General features: G+C 46.2%; 1 protein-coding gene across 2 annotated transcripts in view; it reads right to left on the reverse strand.

Annotated features, from left to right (window-relative positions):
* Positions 1-779: 779 nt before the first annotated feature.
* LOC138514356 (uncharacterized) overlaps positions 780-17,225 on the reverse strand; it is a 420,747-nt gene continuing 404,301 nt past the window's right edge. For both annotated transcript variants that reach the window (XM_069629817.1, XM_069629816.1), the window contains 3 exons: positions 15,501-15,643; positions 13,890-14,039; positions 780-2,320 (listed from right to left, as the gene is read on the reverse strand). In XM_069629817.1, coding sequence (XP_069485918.1) covers positions 13,934-14,039; positions 15,501-15,643 — 249 coding nt within the window. In that variant the 3' untranslated portion in view covers positions 780-2,320; positions 13,890-13,933. The remainder of the gene's footprint in view (positions 2,321-13,889; positions 14,040-15,500; positions 15,644-17,225) is intronic.

The following is a 17,225-nucleotide window of genomic DNA, read 5'->3' on the forward strand; positions in this document are numbered from 1 at the left end:
AATCTTTCTCTGATACCCTACTTGTTTTGTTACTGGAGAAAATCACATATTTTGAGATAAATACCTACACTGGTTAAAACACAGAAATGTCATCATTGCATTAAATTGTGCTGCCAAGTAGAAACAATCCTAGAAGTGTATTTAAAATGACTGGTATCGTTTAGAGTATAATGTATATTTAGAATCAAGATGATTGGAAATTAATGCTTGTGTGAAAACCAGTAGTGAGATTCATGTAGGCAGGGAAAATGCATATTGCTGGTTGATTATTTATGAGTCCATAACATTGTAGTGATGTCCTTGGTGCAAAGCCGGAGACCTGCTTGGTTTACATCCAATGTACATTTTTTAAATACGTTTCATGTTTTGAGAAACCCCCTATCTGTTGTTCTAGCCCAGCATTGTGAGGGAGTGTATATCAAGGGGCATGAAACTGATCATTCCTCCCTAGCTGAACATATAAATATATAAATCCATAAACATTTCTACAATAACCTGCATGGTATGATATATGGATGAGTCTAAAACTGGACTTTGAAAAGATTCTAGACTAAGGGACCAACAAGCACATAGATCTTTAAGGTAAACCTTGTTTTTTCTTGAGGTGCAGATGTAACAGAATAATACGATGCAGCCTGCAAAGAAAATTATGATTTACAGACGGCATTTGTGTAATAACAGCCCCATCAGAGGAGGTTTAACAAATACGACTGCAGTAGAACAGAAATGGTACTGATATACATTCATTACAGACCTTTCAACCAAAGGACTCCCCAGTGTTCGATTGGCTAGTGTTTTAATTTTGATGTGAGGTTGTTACACCCATACTCCAATATTGCCATTCAACTCCGGAAGAAGTCCCATTATTGCCACCTGGGAATTAAACGTGTTAGGCATACGAAGAGTTAAAACGCACCGCACAGTAACCCAAAAAGAACAGAACAATCGATAAGGAATACAACATTTAGAACATCAATATAAGAAAATGCTGGAATGTGTCTTGCAGGAATATATTGCTTATGACTCTGGTTTTGGTTTTAGAAATAGGCAGCCGTTCATTTCATACTTTGTGAAATAGTAGCTTCAGGGTTCGTAAAACATTAGATTGAAAAAACTGCAAAACAATAGAAATGAACCATATTGCTTGAAATAATAAAAAATTATATTTTTCAGAAATCTGGGAATTCAGATGTTATTATTTGGGCCTATCACCAAGGGATCATTTGTGTTCTTAAGGGTATTAGAAACCCCAGGTGTTTCCCTTGGTTACATAGCAATTAGAGGTAGGTGCAGAGTTGTCCCAATTCTGCTTTAGGAGACACAAATAATGTGTGCCATTATTCCCCAACTCAGTGGTACTCATTTTATGAACGTTGCAAGGATCAAAAGCTGACTGTGTCTTGTCTAGATTGTAATCTTTGTACCTGTTTCTAATGAAGATACGTGTAGCAGGCTCTCAACCAACTAGGTAGAATGCTTTCCTGGAGTTAGGGGCTGAGGCTACCTGTAACTGTTGCCAGCTTAGTGCAACTACCCCTCCAGGTCAGGAAACGCTGGATGCACTGCTCGCGTGTGCGCGAGCAGGAAAGTAGGCAATTGAAGGTCAGTGGACTATAGACTCCTCTTAACTTGATATCCAAATGTTTTTGTAAGTGCTACAATGTAACACCTGTATTGTCAAGGAAATAGTGATACATTCCTATTGTATCCTGGCAACAAAAGATAATATAGATATAGTTATTGGATTGAATGATTCTGTTTAGTGTTGAAACTCCCTTTCAAAAAATGGATTCCGTGCTGTTAATCCAGGCTGGACAAAATTTAGGTAAACATCTGAAACCACTATTGAACACCATCTCTGAGTTTGTAGCTTCCAAATTTCATTGACCTTGGGGGCGAAATACTGACATGTTTTCCTTATCTTTGGTTAAATCAAGAGTCCTGATGAGGAGACCAAGCGTTATTCCACTGCTGTGCATAGTCCTTCCCAGTCCCCAGCTCCCTGTGAAATCTGATTTTTGTTTCAACCATTGCAATCATGTGGCCAATTGCTCAAATGGAAATGCTGACCGCAAGATACCGTAAGGCCCTAATCTAGTTAGTCCACCACCCCCCTGCTTCATGTTAGAGTCACAATGAATTTTGGACTGAAGTTCCTGTAGGCCCAGCTCTAAATGTCCAAGAGGCCCCCCCGGGGCTGCTCTGACAGTCAATCACACCAGAGTATTCAGGGGAAATCAAACTGGATTCTGGAAGCACATCTTTTCAGGGAGGCTCAGAAGTGGCAACACAGGTCATGGAATCTTGAATAGTTGCAGCCCTGTAATATAAAGAATCAAAGTTATCTTGGTGGTAGCCATTTTGCATTTTTGCTAACGTAAAGTTTAAAAAGAAAGAACTTTTTGCAGCATGCACACTTCCAATGGATTTGTCTTGTGTCTGCTATTTAAACATCTTTTAACACAACTTCTTCAATCTAGTTTACAACGGTCAAAATGTAGAAATACTTTGAAGAAGGCAATATTGTTGGTTGCAATCGCTTCTAGATAAAATTCCTATTTAAAAAAAGTCAAAGTACAAAAACCTGTGGGGTTTTGTAACTAAGTGACAATTGTAAATAAACTTTTGCCATCCTAGGCTTAATTGTATTGTCTTTTTATTAAATGCTGGTGTCATTTTTCCTTCTCTTTGTTCACTCCCTTTCACCAGAGGTTGGCAGAAAAATACAGTTTCAATTTTGACTGCCTGTTTGCAACATCAAAACAAGAAATACATCGTGATTGACTGTTATTTCTCCATTATTTCTCCATTGCTTTTAATTTTTATTACATATGTTTATCCCAAGTAACATTGTAGGCGCTTCTAGTGGGCTACTCGTGGATTCTCTCCAGTTTATCTGTTTCAGACTATGTAACTTGTCATGTTGTGGCAGGATCAGATAAAGGGGCTCCATGTTAACAAGATGATTGCCCCCCTTAGTCACCCCCCCTTTGCTTCCAATGGAGATGTATCTGTGGAGGTGAATACATTACAATGGAGACAAAGAAATAGAGCCAGGGTGTTAAAAGTCTGCAGAATATCATGAGACGGATAGGTAGCTGAAACACTAAACGTCCACTGAAAAGCTATGAATCCTTCTTTGCCAGCTAGGGGCTGATGTAGAGAAATCTTAGTAATAATGCCACATGGTGAGAAGAACACTTCTGCATTCCTCGCAGAAGGAGAGGTATGAAGGGCTCCACAAAATGCAGCTTGTAACACGCACGCTGCAAAGCGCACATTTGAAGGCCCGAATGAAAGGAATATGTTGCTGTGTCATGAGACGGCTGACTGCCAACATGAGGGCAGTTGCTGTGGGCTCCCCAGAGTTTTGGTGCCCCTATCAACGTAAAAAGCAGAAAGGCCTTGACACCGTCCCTGTGATGTGGTTTATGGGCTGGAAGAGGAACCTCCCCGTAGGTACTGCACTATTTGGATTCTGGAGTTCACATGTTCTGGGATTTTTAATGTTATTAATGCAGAGCTCTGATAGGAAGAGATGCCTCTTCCTGGCCCATTATATAACTGTGATCAGGCAACTAAAAGCCTGGTGAAAATGGCTCCTGGGGTAACCAGGCTCATTTGCCCCCTGGGGGAATCCCTCCTACCGGCTTAAAACATATCTGTTCAACGAAGGAGATATAATCTCTATCTCGTTCTCTTTGTAGTCTTGTGTTTTACGTTGTTTCTGTCTCTGTTGTGAGTGCTCTGAGGCTTATGGGCAATAGGGTGCTATATAAAACCAGGATAGATAGATAGATAGATAGATAGATAGATAGATAGATAGATAGTCCATAGATAGATAGATAGATAGATAGATAGATAGATAGATAGGGAGATAGATGGATGAATAGATAGATAGATAGGTCCATAGATAGATAGATAGATAGATAGCTCAAACAAGCTTGATTTAGTTTTTCTATCTATGGGTTTCCTTGAAGTGGCAACAGCCTTCTGAGATCTTTGAATGTAGGTTTGTGTACAATGAATATAACCCCCTATTTGTGTGTAAAATGTGAGAGCCCCTCTGCTGAGAATGAATAGGGCGAAATGACCTGTTCTATTGGATGTTTATTTATTTCGTTATTTATATAGCGCACCTAACCCAGCGGTATCTGGGCACATGTTACCTGCTGAGTGGGGTCTACCATCACGTTTTATCTCTGTATGCCATACCAGAGGGCCAATAAGCGTTTGCTCATCAGTCTGGTCCCCGCAAGAACAGTTTCACTTCGAAATGCCAGGCATTACCCTTCTGAACAAGAGTGTCACCAGCTGCACCGGGCACGTGTTTCAGCCTGGTTAGTCGTGGTCAGGGAGGTGCACCTAAGGTCCCGCATCTCTACACACGGAGACCACAACCTATTGCATTTTGTGATGGTTCCTCAGTCTAACAAATTGGCCTTAAATTCGCCATTTAGAGCTCGAACTCTGTTTAGTGGAAAAAGTGGCAGAAATGTGAATGTACTTCTATGTGCATATCTTTAATGGAATGTCTGTGCTTTTCTGATTTTTAATAATAAAGTGTTGCTGGTAAATCTGTTTCTGAAATTGGGATCTGCTAATCAGACCCCACTTTCAAAATGCTCCACGGAAGCAGCGTAATGTACACATGCACTTTACTGTGACCACCTCCTTAGATTCCGGCAGACGCCCTGCCATGGCAACAGGGTAAGTTCAAATGCTACATGTGCATTCCTGAACACAGCTGCTGGAACACAAATTTCCAACAGACAGGTGTTTTTTTAACTGTATGCACCTCTGGCTCAAAATATCATAATTGCGTACCCCAGCAGCATGGTGGCAGATTAATATCAAAGTACCATGTCTGGTTTTGAAATGGTGACTACTGAAATGACATAATCATAAAGCGACAGGCATTTGACGTCATTTATTGTTAACTTGGGTTGAACAGTCTTGTCAAAATAGGATGGGAACCCCTCAGTCAGGGGCGGAGGGGGGCTTACCAGGGAGAATTCCTGAGCTAGTCTTAACCCCGAGGTGGCCAGTGGCAGTTGAGAAGGTCCCAGTTCCTTCACTCCCCCGCACCCAAGTGCCAGTCTTTATTTTTGTAATGCTGAATTCCATCACTCAATGCCTGTGAACTGACAAATCCTAGCAAAGTGTCCTCTCTAATTTCAGAAATATGGAGAAACCAGCAGATAAACTAATGCAAAGCATAGAGGCTGCAGCGCCCCACGCATAACCCCACAATGAGAAAGAACAATGCCAGGAGGGAGAAAGTGATGCTATCCCTGAAGCTTCCAGCATATGTGCACCCTGGGACAAGCACGTCAGGTGGAACAGCGACCGTTGCAGAGCGGTCAGCGGCGCATCGCACGCCAGCCCCAGGACACCCGAAGGGGAATCCCCAATGGTGCCACTAAACCACTAGAGGCTTAGTCAAGGGAAGAAACCCCAGGGGAACTAAAATTACCTTGAAGGCAGGCAACCACAGCCCCCGAACACAAACGTGGACAATGTGGGACACCATTGCTGTCTAATGGCGGTCGAACTGCCATTTCAAAGTTCCCTTGTCTGTATACCCTCCCGGCAGCCTGCCATTAAGAGAACAGGAAGAGATATAAGAAAGCCCCATGGAAGCAAGAAGGTGTGGGTTGTTCAGGTGAGGTCAGAAGATCTGGCACACAGAGAGGCCAGTGGGAGGAAGGACGGTGGAGAGGAGGGTGCGGGTGATTTTTGGAGTAGGTGAGGCACTGGTTAGTGAGTGCAGGTAGTACTGCGGTGTGAGTGCGCATGAAAGACTAACATGTGTGGTTAGGTGAGTTAGTGTACGGAGTGGCTGTAAAGTGAGACTGTGAAAGGATGGTGTCTGAGTAGGGGGTGGGTGGAGTTGTAGTTGTGTGGGGAGGGAGTAGTAGTGTGGAAGAAGAACGAGGAGTAGTGTGAAGGAGGGAGAGGTAATGTGGAGGACAGAGTAGCAACATCGAAGGGTGGAGGTGAGACTTTGAAGGAGTGAGAGACATCGGGGGACAGAGGAGAAAGACATAGGGAATAGAGTGAGAAGTGGGAGGAGTTGGAAGAAGGAGAGTAGTAGGAGGAGAACCTCAGATATTGAGAGGGAAAGGAAGACGTGGGCATGATAGAAAATGGATCGAGTCGGGCAAATCCAAATGCCCCACAGAACAACTAACAAGTGGATAGAGAAGTAACAGTTTAGGGAGTCCATGAGGAACAAAAGATAAGGCAAACATCCTGTTGGTCTTTATCTCCAGTGGAAGTGAGAAATGAGATAGTAGTGGTCAATAGCTGAATTCTACTAACCTGCTGTCACGGCCGCCTGGGTAAGCGAGGAGGTGCCTTGCTTGATTAGATGAGAGGGAGAAGGGCGGTGATAGAGCCCATTGTAAAACCTATAAAAACCTTTGAACCGTCTCAGAGCGATCGGTGTATTCTGTAAGCGATCTGTGACACGTGTTGACAGAAGTGGGATCCCTCCACAGAGTCTGCCTACACCGAGAGAACGGGCAGGTAGTCGGAAGCAGGAGATTCCTGGGGAACTGCCAGCACCGAGCCCATTGATCGGGAGATTTGGGAGATGGGAGTGGAGCTAGGATTCCTAACTCTCAATCCAGTGTCAGAAGAAGCAGATACTCCTGGAAATCTGCACGATCAGAAACAAACCCAACTGAGATTAACAAACAGGAAGAATCCAAGAGTGGAAGGCCCTTTCTAGCTCCGATGAAGCATAGAAAGAAATACCCTCAAGTCCAGAAAAGGTCTCGGTTCCCCAAGAGCCCATCAGTACATCTATGAAGGACCAATTGAGGGCCCCGGTAGATGGGCAGCTAGCCATCAGTCGACAACATCAGGAAGCAATTACCGCACTGGAAGAGCAACCTGCAGTACCCACGGCAATCCTACAAAATCCTGGGACGGGAGAAGACCCCTCAGCTTTCTTCATAAACTTCAAAAGGGTCGCCAAAACAGCAGGGTGGCACCAAGATCATAGGGCCAGGTGCGTCGCCCCATTGGTAACTGGGTAAGCACAACAAGTCTTTCAAGTCCTCAATCCCTTTGGACGAACTCCCTATTAGGACTTGAAGAGAGGCATCCTAGAAAGGTTAGGACAAGACATGGAGCATTGCAGGTTTTGTCAAGGAAATTAACCGGGACAATTGTCCTATTGAGCAACGGAACACCTTAATAAATAGTTGGCAGATCAAAACTATGAGGAAGTAGAAGACATGCTAGTCTTTAAACATTTCATAGACTCCCTACCCTACCTGCTTATGTTACACAAGGTTATCTGGCAATTACATGAGCCCACACTGGAAGAGGCCATACAGACAGCTAATGCCCACCAAAGAATCCTATATGCCACAGAAGCAAGTATGGGGTCCAAGACGCAAAGTGACACAAAACCAGAGGTGTGAGGGAGAGAAGAGGGCCCAACCATGAGGAGACCCGACGCTAACCTGCCAGTCCCAGAAACCAAGGAGACTGGTGCAAACCCAGATCTCCACACCATCCATACATTATAAGATGCTGTGCTTGTGGGAAACCTGGACCTATGGCAAGATTCTGCCTGGAAAAGTCTACAGAAGAGCCGATGGTAATCAGGCTTCTCCATACAGGACCCAAGGCATATCCAGAGGCAGAAAACCAACCTGGGTGGTAAGAAGAAAAGACAGAACCTGAATACTTTGGCCTATCTAGTTCAAGAGGGAGAAGAGGAACCAGACCCAGCAGCCTGGGCAGTGTGCACCACGGGAGAAACTGATCACACATTCTACCTCCCTGCAGTTGTACAAGGTCTCCCAGCCACACTTGGACCTGGGAAGTAAAAAGACAGCAATTCAGGCTGATCCCAACACCTCAAGGAGCTCCACCCTAACCCTCTGACACAAATCATCTGCATTCACAAAGATGCTAACCTCTGTCCACAAGCAACTATTAACATCTGCATGGTGGGAAACAGATGTACCAATGATTGCAATGCCCGGGTTCGCAGAGGAAGTTCGAATAGGGATAGATGTCCCCCTGTTTCACCTCTGCCTATAGAAGATCGAAGGACTTCAACCTCTTCCCAGGGGTTGGGGAATAAGTCAGATAGTAGAAAGGGAGAGACAGAAGACTTGAAGAAAGGGTGGAGGTGTGTGACAAGGTCAGTTCCCTGGCCGTGTCGAGGGGGATTGGGAACCGCTCTCAGCTGGGGGTAAAGGACCTGCCATGGAGAATTCCAGAGCCTGTACTACCACTGCGGAGAACAGTGGCAGTTGAGAGGCTCCCAATTCCTGCATCACCCACGTGCCTAGTCTGTTTTTGTGCAGTACTGCATTTCATCACAAAAAGGCTGTGAACCGAAATGCTGGCAGATTGCTCTCTTCAATTTAAGAAATATGGAGAACCCAGCATACAAATTATACCGAACAGGAGAAGGTGTAGTGCCCCACACAGTCCACAATGAGAAAAAACAACCCAATGAAAAAGAGAGGGGGAAAGAGGAAAAGAGAGTGCGAGAGAGCGACAGAGAGCCAGCCCCAGAAAGCCTGATGGAGAATCCCTAGTAGGCCTCCTAAACCACAAAAGTCTTAATGAAAGGGAGAAACCCAGTAGTGGAATTACTCTTAAAGAAGAGCAAGCACGGCCCCCTAACATGAACTCGGACAATATACAACACTGGCCGTAATGCAGCCTCACGGCGGTCCCATGCGGACCAATGGGACAGCTTAAAACACCAGTGAAAGGCTTCCTTGTATTTAACCCTTCCCGGGAGGGTGCAACAGGGCCCAATCGGAAAGGGACAGCCTGCCATTCAGAGAACACGGAGGGAGATAAGTGAGCCCCAAGGAAGCAGGAATGTGTGGGTTTTTGGGGTGAGGATAGAGGAGGCGGAGGTGCAGACCAAGAGACCAGCAGGAGGAAGGGCGGTGGAGAGAATGGCAGAGGCAATTTTTGGAACAGGTGAGGTGTTGGTTAGTGAGTGCAAGTGGTACGTGGTAGGAAGGTGCATGAATAGGTAATATAGTGCAAGGAGTTAATGTTAATGTTAAAGGATATTTGTACCGTGCACTATCACCACCGGAGTGGTCCCCCGGCGCTCTGGCGGCTATGAAAAAAGGGTGGGTAGGGGGTATGATATGATATGATATGGTATTTGTAACGCGCCTATACACAGGTGTTTCAAGGCGCGACGAGGCAGGGAGGGGAGGGACAAGGGGAGACAGACAACGATCTTACTAGGCCAGGTGTCATTCAGATCGCGCAAGTGCAGGGGTGGGGGAGGGGGAAAAGTGCAAGGGGAAGGGGATGGGGGAAGTGCAGTACAAGGTAAGTGGCGTAAAGTAATAAATAAATAAATAGGGCCAGCTGGTGGCAAGTGCGAGGTAAGTGCAGAACAAGTGCTGGGGAAGGGGGGGGGCTGTAGGGATACAGAGACAGTCCCGCAGTGCAAAGGGGTTCCAGGGCATCAGTGCAAGTGGAGAGTGGCTGGGCCCAGGACCGAGGCCGTTTAGAGTTGTCCAGTTGCAGGATCAGTGCAGTTTCAGTGAAGAATTAATTAGCTGTTCAGCAGGGGAGAGGGAGAGAGAAAGCAGAAGCAAAGAGGAAGGTTTCGAGGTGCTTCCGGAACCGGAGATGGTTCTCCTCAAGTTTCAGGGAGGCAGGAAGGCTGTTCCAGAGGGAGGCCCCTGCCGCGGAGAGAGATCTACCCCCAGCTCGTTGCTTCGAGAAGCGGCTAACCCTGAGGGAATTGGAGGCGGATGAGCGAAGGGCTCGGGAAGGAAGATATTTGGGAAGAGAGAGTTGAAGGTATTTAGGTCCCAGGCCCCAGAAGGCCTTGTGGACAATGCAGAGGGTTTTGAACTTTATCCTCGCAGCCACTGGGAGCCAGTGTAGAGATTTCAGTCCTGGAGAGATACGGTCCCTGGGCTTGAGGCCAAGGACAAGTCTCGCAGTTCTGTTCTTGTGATTGTGAAGTGTTTGTAAATAAGTGTGAAGTGTTTGTGACTAAGTGAAAGGAGGGTGCCTGAATAGGTGGTGGTTGGAGTTGTAGAGCAGAGGAGGGAGTGGTAGTGGGGAGGGGGGATAGTAGTCGGCAGGGGGGACAGTAGTGGGGAGGGGGATAGTAGTGTGGAGGATGGAGTAGTAAAATCAAAAAGGGTGAAAGCGAAACTTGGGAGTAGGAGACATCAAAAGGACAGAGTAGAACGATGTATCTAATGAGAGGCGGGAGGAGTTGGACGGAAGTGAGCAGTGAGAGAAGAACATTAGATATCAAAAAAGAGAGGAAGAAGTGGGCTTGAGAGAAAACAGATCTAATCGGGCAATGTGACTGGAAGGTACATCCCAGTGCTTATAGAACAACTAACTGCTGGATAGGGTAGGGACTGTCTAGGATAGGAATTCCCTGGGGGAGCATGAATAGAAAAATCTAACTGCCTTTAGGTCTTTATTGCCAGCAGAAGTCAGAACTTAGACAGTATTGGTCAATATTTGATATTTGCTAATCTGTGGTCAGGGACGCCTTGGTTATAAAGTAGGTGCTTTATTAGACGAAAGATAGAGGGTTGCCCTGGAGCACATTGGGAAGAAAATACAATCCCTTGAACTGCCTCAGGGAGTTGGTGTATTCTGTGGGCCATCTTTGACAAGTGACTCTATCATGATACAGTCTGGTGTAGATTTATCAGTGTGGGCCGGTTGTACCTACAATAACCATGTTGGCTAGAGTCCAGGAAGCCCTCTCTTCGATCCCCTGAGCGGGTTGTCACCTTCCTCCAGGGAACAAGAACACTCCTTGGGAGGTCCTCTGGAAACCAGTGCTTCAAATACAGCCCTGTCACTTTAATGGCCACCTCTTAACAGGGTGCAAATTACTGCAGTCCTTTTGAAGTAGGCAGTCAGAGGATGGGATGGAGTTCGAATGGCCCAGGAGTGAGATTCATTCCAGACAGGGGTCCCACCATCTTGAATTTTGCCAGAGATCCCAAATGTATTGTCACTTGCCCACTTCCTGCAGACAAGGCACTCTGGGTATGACACGAACCGGCTAAGGACACGTGTTACAACAGGTCAGGATTGGACCTTTAACAACAGGCTTGTTGTGAACCAATCTGCTGAAGCATTTTGCCTTTACAAGGGGGCAGGGGTGAATGCTCACCTTAGTTGATTCATCTCTGGACTACTGAAGAAGGATTCACCTGAAACCTGGTTGGGAGTTCAGTGTGGCCCTCCCAAAGTGCTCTGCCAGCGCGGTGAAGACAAGAGAATTTCATGCAAGAAGCAAGATCTTGTCTCCAGCTATCCCAGGGCCACATTTGGGGTGAAGCGGCTGTGTGCCCCAAGGCCTTACTGCCACCTGAACACTGGAATCAGGATCCTGCTCACTGGAAGTAGCAGTTCCTGCAGATGCTCTCTTGTGAAGATGCACAGAACAAGGATCCTGTTGCACCTAGAGACACTGGATTGGCCCTCCCAGCAACCCAGAAGTCAAAGAACAGGCTTAGGTCCTAGTTTCCTCATCAAACTGCTTGTGAGCTACACTGACCCGGACACTGCCTGCTGCAAGTTTTTTCGTGCCGCGCACCAATACTGCTTGGACCACACCATGTCTTGGACCCAGCTCACCAACTCTATGCCGAAACACCACCATGGAAACTGCCTACAAGCTTGGCTCCGTGCTGTTGAGCCCCCAGAACAAGAACGCAAAGTATTTTAAGTAGCCCCATCCCCCTAGGGCGTTAGTGGTTTGAGACCCGCCTCTCTACCTTTTAGAGGACATCTTCATTGAACTTGAACATGTGCTCCTGAAATTATTGCCTGTCTGCCCCCTATCTTCAAACCCAAGTGCCTCTTTATTCAAAAGTCTGCATTCACTGTTTCTCCCTTTACAAGATTGGGCTATTAGTGTTTTATTAGCCGTGATGAATTTTAGTCTAATTTAAGTCCCCTATTTATTTTTATAAAACTTTGACAGGCTATTCCCTTTGTTTTGGCATTACTGTACTATTGTTGTATTGGTTGCTACTGTGCCAGCTTACACCGCTATCAATATCATAGAGTGCGAGGGAGACTGCTTGTGTTGTGCCTTGTTGCACCTTTATGATTGGGATCACCGTTCGTTTAGTAGAAGTGTTGGGTTGAGTAGGCACTTCACTCACTACTCATCCCTGCACAATATCACTCTTGTTTATCTATGCCAGGGACTACCGTAAACAGTAAAATATTGCAATCTTGGTCATAGAGAGACTGTACTACTGGACAGCAGTACATTGAGATGTTATGGGTACAAGATTAAAGCCCCAGCAACCTAGCAGCACAGGCTAAACGGGGGGATGCAACCATTGGATCTCCAGATGATATAGACCATGACTCTTGTACTACAACTCCCATCAGCCCTCGCTAGCATAGTCGAGGGTGAGGAATCCTGGGAGTTGTAGTACAAAACATCTAGGGAGTTGAAGGTTGCACACCTATGCAGTGCCACTGCAGTTTTTTGTTCTCTACTGGGCAGTCACTTTCTTACTTCGGCTCTACATCAGTATCGCCCTTGCCAAATTATGTTAGGCTGGTAATGCAGAGCTACGGTAGGGGGTAATGAAGTAGCTTGTGATGAATAAGGGAACAATTACAGCACTGGGTAGCAGATGCTTGTAGAATGAAGAAAGGCAGCACAGTATCACCACACTTTGGTCCTGAAAATATTTGGTGGATCTGTGACATCACTGCACTGTCTACCCTACCCGGCGATCAAGTGAAGCATTGGTTAGCTCTCACCATCTGGATCAATAATAATAATAATTTGGCATTTATATAGCGCTACGAACCCTCAGGTATCTGAGCGCTGCTTATTATTACCCACGGTGTGTGGTGCTCATTTATCGACCTCGGAAGGATGAAACACTGAGTTTGGCGCTGCCGGGATTCGAACCATGTCAAAGCGAGCGCTCTACTCGCTGTGCCACTTGACCGGCTATGCCATGCTGCATCCTGGCAGAGACCCTACGATGGAGACTCTACCATGGAGACATAGACATCATACTTTTATAGATTTCTGCCCCAACAAGTATCAAAATATGCCTTAAAATGTGTTGGTAGGGTGTGGGCAGGGTCTCAACTAAGTAAGATATGCTATACGTCTGTGGTACCCAATCCAGAGCAGCACAGGGAGTCCCAGGAAAACATGATCTACTAGAACACAGGTTATTTTTATTTTTTTATATTTACTTAAATGTCCATTCAATGTAGGATATTGCAACCTGATGTTCTCTAGCGGTTTTGAATTATGGCTCTTATGATCTCTCACCATTGACTATGCTGGTTAGGACAGATGAGAGTTGAGCCAAAGGTTGTAAACCAGTGTATTAGGTCAATGAACATCTATTATTCGCCAATACTCTTTATTTCAGGCTCCTAGATATCACCCCTCAGAGGATCGTTATTAAGGTATTTATTGAGCACGGACATAGCTTCGGGAAGCAACGGAGCGCTGTACAATCATAGGGGGGGAGAACACAGTGAGGGAAGCAGCCGACATACAAGGGAGCGGGGAGCCAACAACCGGGGAGAGGGAAGGCGGGCAATTTGGCAGCAAGGGATCTACAAGCAACCAGGGGAGGAAACAGTGGGGAGCAGATCACCCAGTGTCAGGTACGGTGTGAAGTGGAGGGTGTGGACCTAGGTGTTAAGAATAATGATCCTTCCACAGGTGCAATGTATCAGAAATCTGAACAGAAATGCCCACCTGCGCACCTAACTATTGCTCCGCACCACACCTTGAATTCACCCATGGGCAAAGGTGATTTTTTAGAATATTATCGGTCGTCATTGACAGGTTTTAGCGTCTGATCTCAGGCAAGGATACGTGACGATAATAATATACTCACATTACGCTTCCCTTTTCCGCATCACTTTTGGGCAAGTGACTTCTCTACCTTTCTGCGGCCTCCGCTGTACGTTCATCTTCTGTGACCCGTTCTTCCATCTGGGATACGATAGACTCAGAGGTGGGAGTAGACTGCAAACTATACTCTGGACTGAAACACAAAAGACAGATATCATGGTGGTGGGTGGTAAAAACAGCAGCACGCGCTTTACCCCAAGTGCCACAGCCGGTATGAAGGAACAAAGTCAAATTCCTGCCTAAAATTGTGGAGTATTAAAACAAGGCTTTTCTCAATCTTTTAAAACCAAGTTAATTATCCCCCTTTGCACTATGTCTAGTCGCAAATTGCCCAATGTGGAAGTCGGAAACCTTTCGGGCAGGCCGGTGCCTCAGACGGATCAACTCCTATGCCAATGTACTATGTTAAGTGCTTTTTTAATACTGCGACAGTCACCATCACTAAGGCTTGACCAAGAGGTGGCCTATTGTGCCCAGCTGGGAGGCTCTAGACCTTGGTCAGGGAAGGAGAGGAAGAGCAAATAGGCTTAGAGGAAGGGAAATATGACCAGCTCCAGAAACATGCATGTTTTAACGGCTAGAGTGGGGATAGTACGGTGTTGACAGAATCATCTGCATGACTCATCCTGGACTTGTCTCCTTTCCGAGCTTCTGGTCTATTTTCCATGACAAAAATATATTTTTGTAAAAAAAAAAGAATGATTTCAAAGGTTTTGTTGAGCCTGCATCCAGCCAATTCAGCTGTCTGTGCTTGTAAGTTGTAAGGCATCACACACCTAACCTTACACATTTAGGACCCGATTCACAGGAGGGTTTTATAATGGTGCAAACGGATCTATGTGATACTAACCAAAACGATACCATTGAATCACATCGAAAGTGTTTCGATATCTTTTTTAAAGACTCTAAACACCCTCCCCATCGTTTTTTAGGACTAGTGCAATCATATGATCAAACTCAAGTCCTAGAATATTTGGGGAAAGTGTTGGATAGTGCCTTTAAAAAAATGTCGAATCACTTTCGATGTGATTCGGCGTTATCGTTTTCGTTAAAACTGGATACTGGCGCAAACCCATAGGAAAACACTCTGTGAATCGGGCCCTTCGTTTGAACGTAGGTTTCATGGCTGTTCAACCTTGAAGTTTTGGTATCCTTAGCAGGCTACAAATTTTAGTTTTTGCTAACCAACTAGAGCGGGTGCAAACAAATGGTATGGAGTGGGTAGAATGGACGATGGTATTTGCAGAGGGAGACACGCACTATGCTTTGCCCGAGTTGCCCGTTCTCTGCACTCGTCGGTGTGTCACCTCCGGTGGAGCGTAGCGAGCCCGCGGTTCTGCATGGATTCTCTGCACTCGTCGGTGCATCACCTCCGGTGGAGCCTAGTGAGCCTGCGGTTCTGCATGGATTCTCTGCATTCGTCGGTGCGTCACCTCCGGTGGAGCGTAGTGAGCCCGCGGTTCTGCTTGGATTTCACAGGAGAGGAGCACAGCATCAACACTCTCTCCTTCGGCCTAACAACCCGCCTCCACTCTATGGCAACGACTGCAGCTGGCCATTGTCTGTTTCCCTCACTGATGCAAGAAGAAAATACCTGAATTTGAAATCTTTGGGCAAACAGAAGCCCGTGTGGTAGTCGCTCCTGGTTTTCGCGATTTGCTTGTGGAGGTCTTTGATGGACTTGCTGTAGCCGTTGAAAATGTAGTTGGCAAACATCAGCTTCCCTCGAAGGTACATCTGCAGAAGACAAGGAAATGGAGGGAAAAATGATGAGTTTCAAATAGTGGTTCTGCATTCTGGTGGCATCTGAATCCCCTAAAAAACAAGTACATGGGAGTTAAATCAAAGTCAACGCGTGCCACCAGCATCCATGGTGGGGGTAGGGGATAGAGGATAGAGATAGGTCTGGTCTGCATTCAAAACAGGACATGGCCTTGCTAGATCAGGAGCTCGGTGCCCCACTCTTGGCTTCTTCCGGACATTGCGTGAGCCCCTTGTACATCCGAATGATGGTGGCAGTGATGAGGTCATGGTATTGAGTGATCCTGTGCAAACTAAGATAATTGGGATGGGAGAATGATCAGCCATCAACCACATTGCTGCCTCTTTGGTTGGCATCAGTTAGTCATGCTTTCGGACCCTTGGTGCAGGGGGTGGACACCTGGCACATATGGTGTTGAGACTGATGCTAGAATTCTGATGGAAATACTTACAGATAAGCTCATAAACTAGTCGGGGATAAACTCTCGAAGGTACAATCTAGAAAACACTTACAAAAGGTTGCAATTTTCCTCTCATGGGAGTTCCCAATGTAAGAAAAATTCAACTGCGTTGAAAAAACGCCCCTACCCGAAGCATGCATTAGCTGTATCTTGTTTGAAATTTATAAATACAACTAATTATGATATCATTAATTGAATGAATGTGGCTTTCATGCCCTGCCAGTCGGGCAGACATGGTCTTCGACGAACCGCCAGGCCGAACTAGGGCAGGCCCGAGACTAAACTTGGGTTGTGGGCCATTAAAGGCCATGTCCGCCCAACTGGTAGGGCATGAAAACCATTCGCACCCCCGGGGTTTGTCCAGGGTTCGCAAAAGGCTTTCATAATTTTTCATCCAGAGTTCTGCACTGCTTGTGCAGCCTATCTCCGGATGAAAAATTAAAAGAAAAAAAGATGGCTGTTGCCACATGGAAAAGGGACTAAGTCCCCTTTCCATGTCTATAGCGGCCAGACAAGTAACTCTCCGCAGGTAAGTGGAGGGGCTAGGGTGGGGAATCGGGTCCTTTTGGGGCAAAGGTGGTAAAAGGGAGAGGCTCCCTGTTGCCTCCCGCATTGAAATTTTTTTAAAAAGGCGACACCCAGTGAAGGGCCTCGGGTGGCTGGGACAGCGCAGCAGGCGGGGATTGTCTATTGAGTCTTGGGAGGATAGCTCAGCAGCAATGTGCTCGCCTTGGAAGCAAGACGACACGGAGCAACACAGGTTCGATCCTCGGGTCCGCGCTTAGAAACCTCTGGGTATTAAGCGTTATAAATAACCCATCATATCATATTCCGGGCGCTGTTCCAGCCGCCTGATTGGCTGAGCGCCCTTCCCCGGGTGCGAATTTGCCTATAATTTGGAAAACGCATGAGTGTGGAGCAACACCAGTTTTTGTTTTTCATTCTGCATTCCAAACCATATCCAGACAGAGTCCCTTTGCTTTGTACGCCGTGCGACTCATGCTACAGAAATCACAATGGGGTGGCTTCTTGCCCCTTGAAAGGCTGACAAGCCTCACAGATTGGACTTGGCTGTGCCTTCTGAGGCTGTTGGACAG

Source organism: Ambystoma mexicanum, chromosome 12, assembly GCF_040938575.1.
Source record: "Ambystoma mexicanum isolate Mex_15411 chromosome 12, UKY_AmexF1_1, whole genome shotgun sequence".
In the NCBI taxonomy this organism is placed as follows: domain Eukaryota; kingdom Metazoa; phylum Chordata; class Amphibia; order Caudata; family Ambystomatidae; genus Ambystoma; species Ambystoma mexicanum.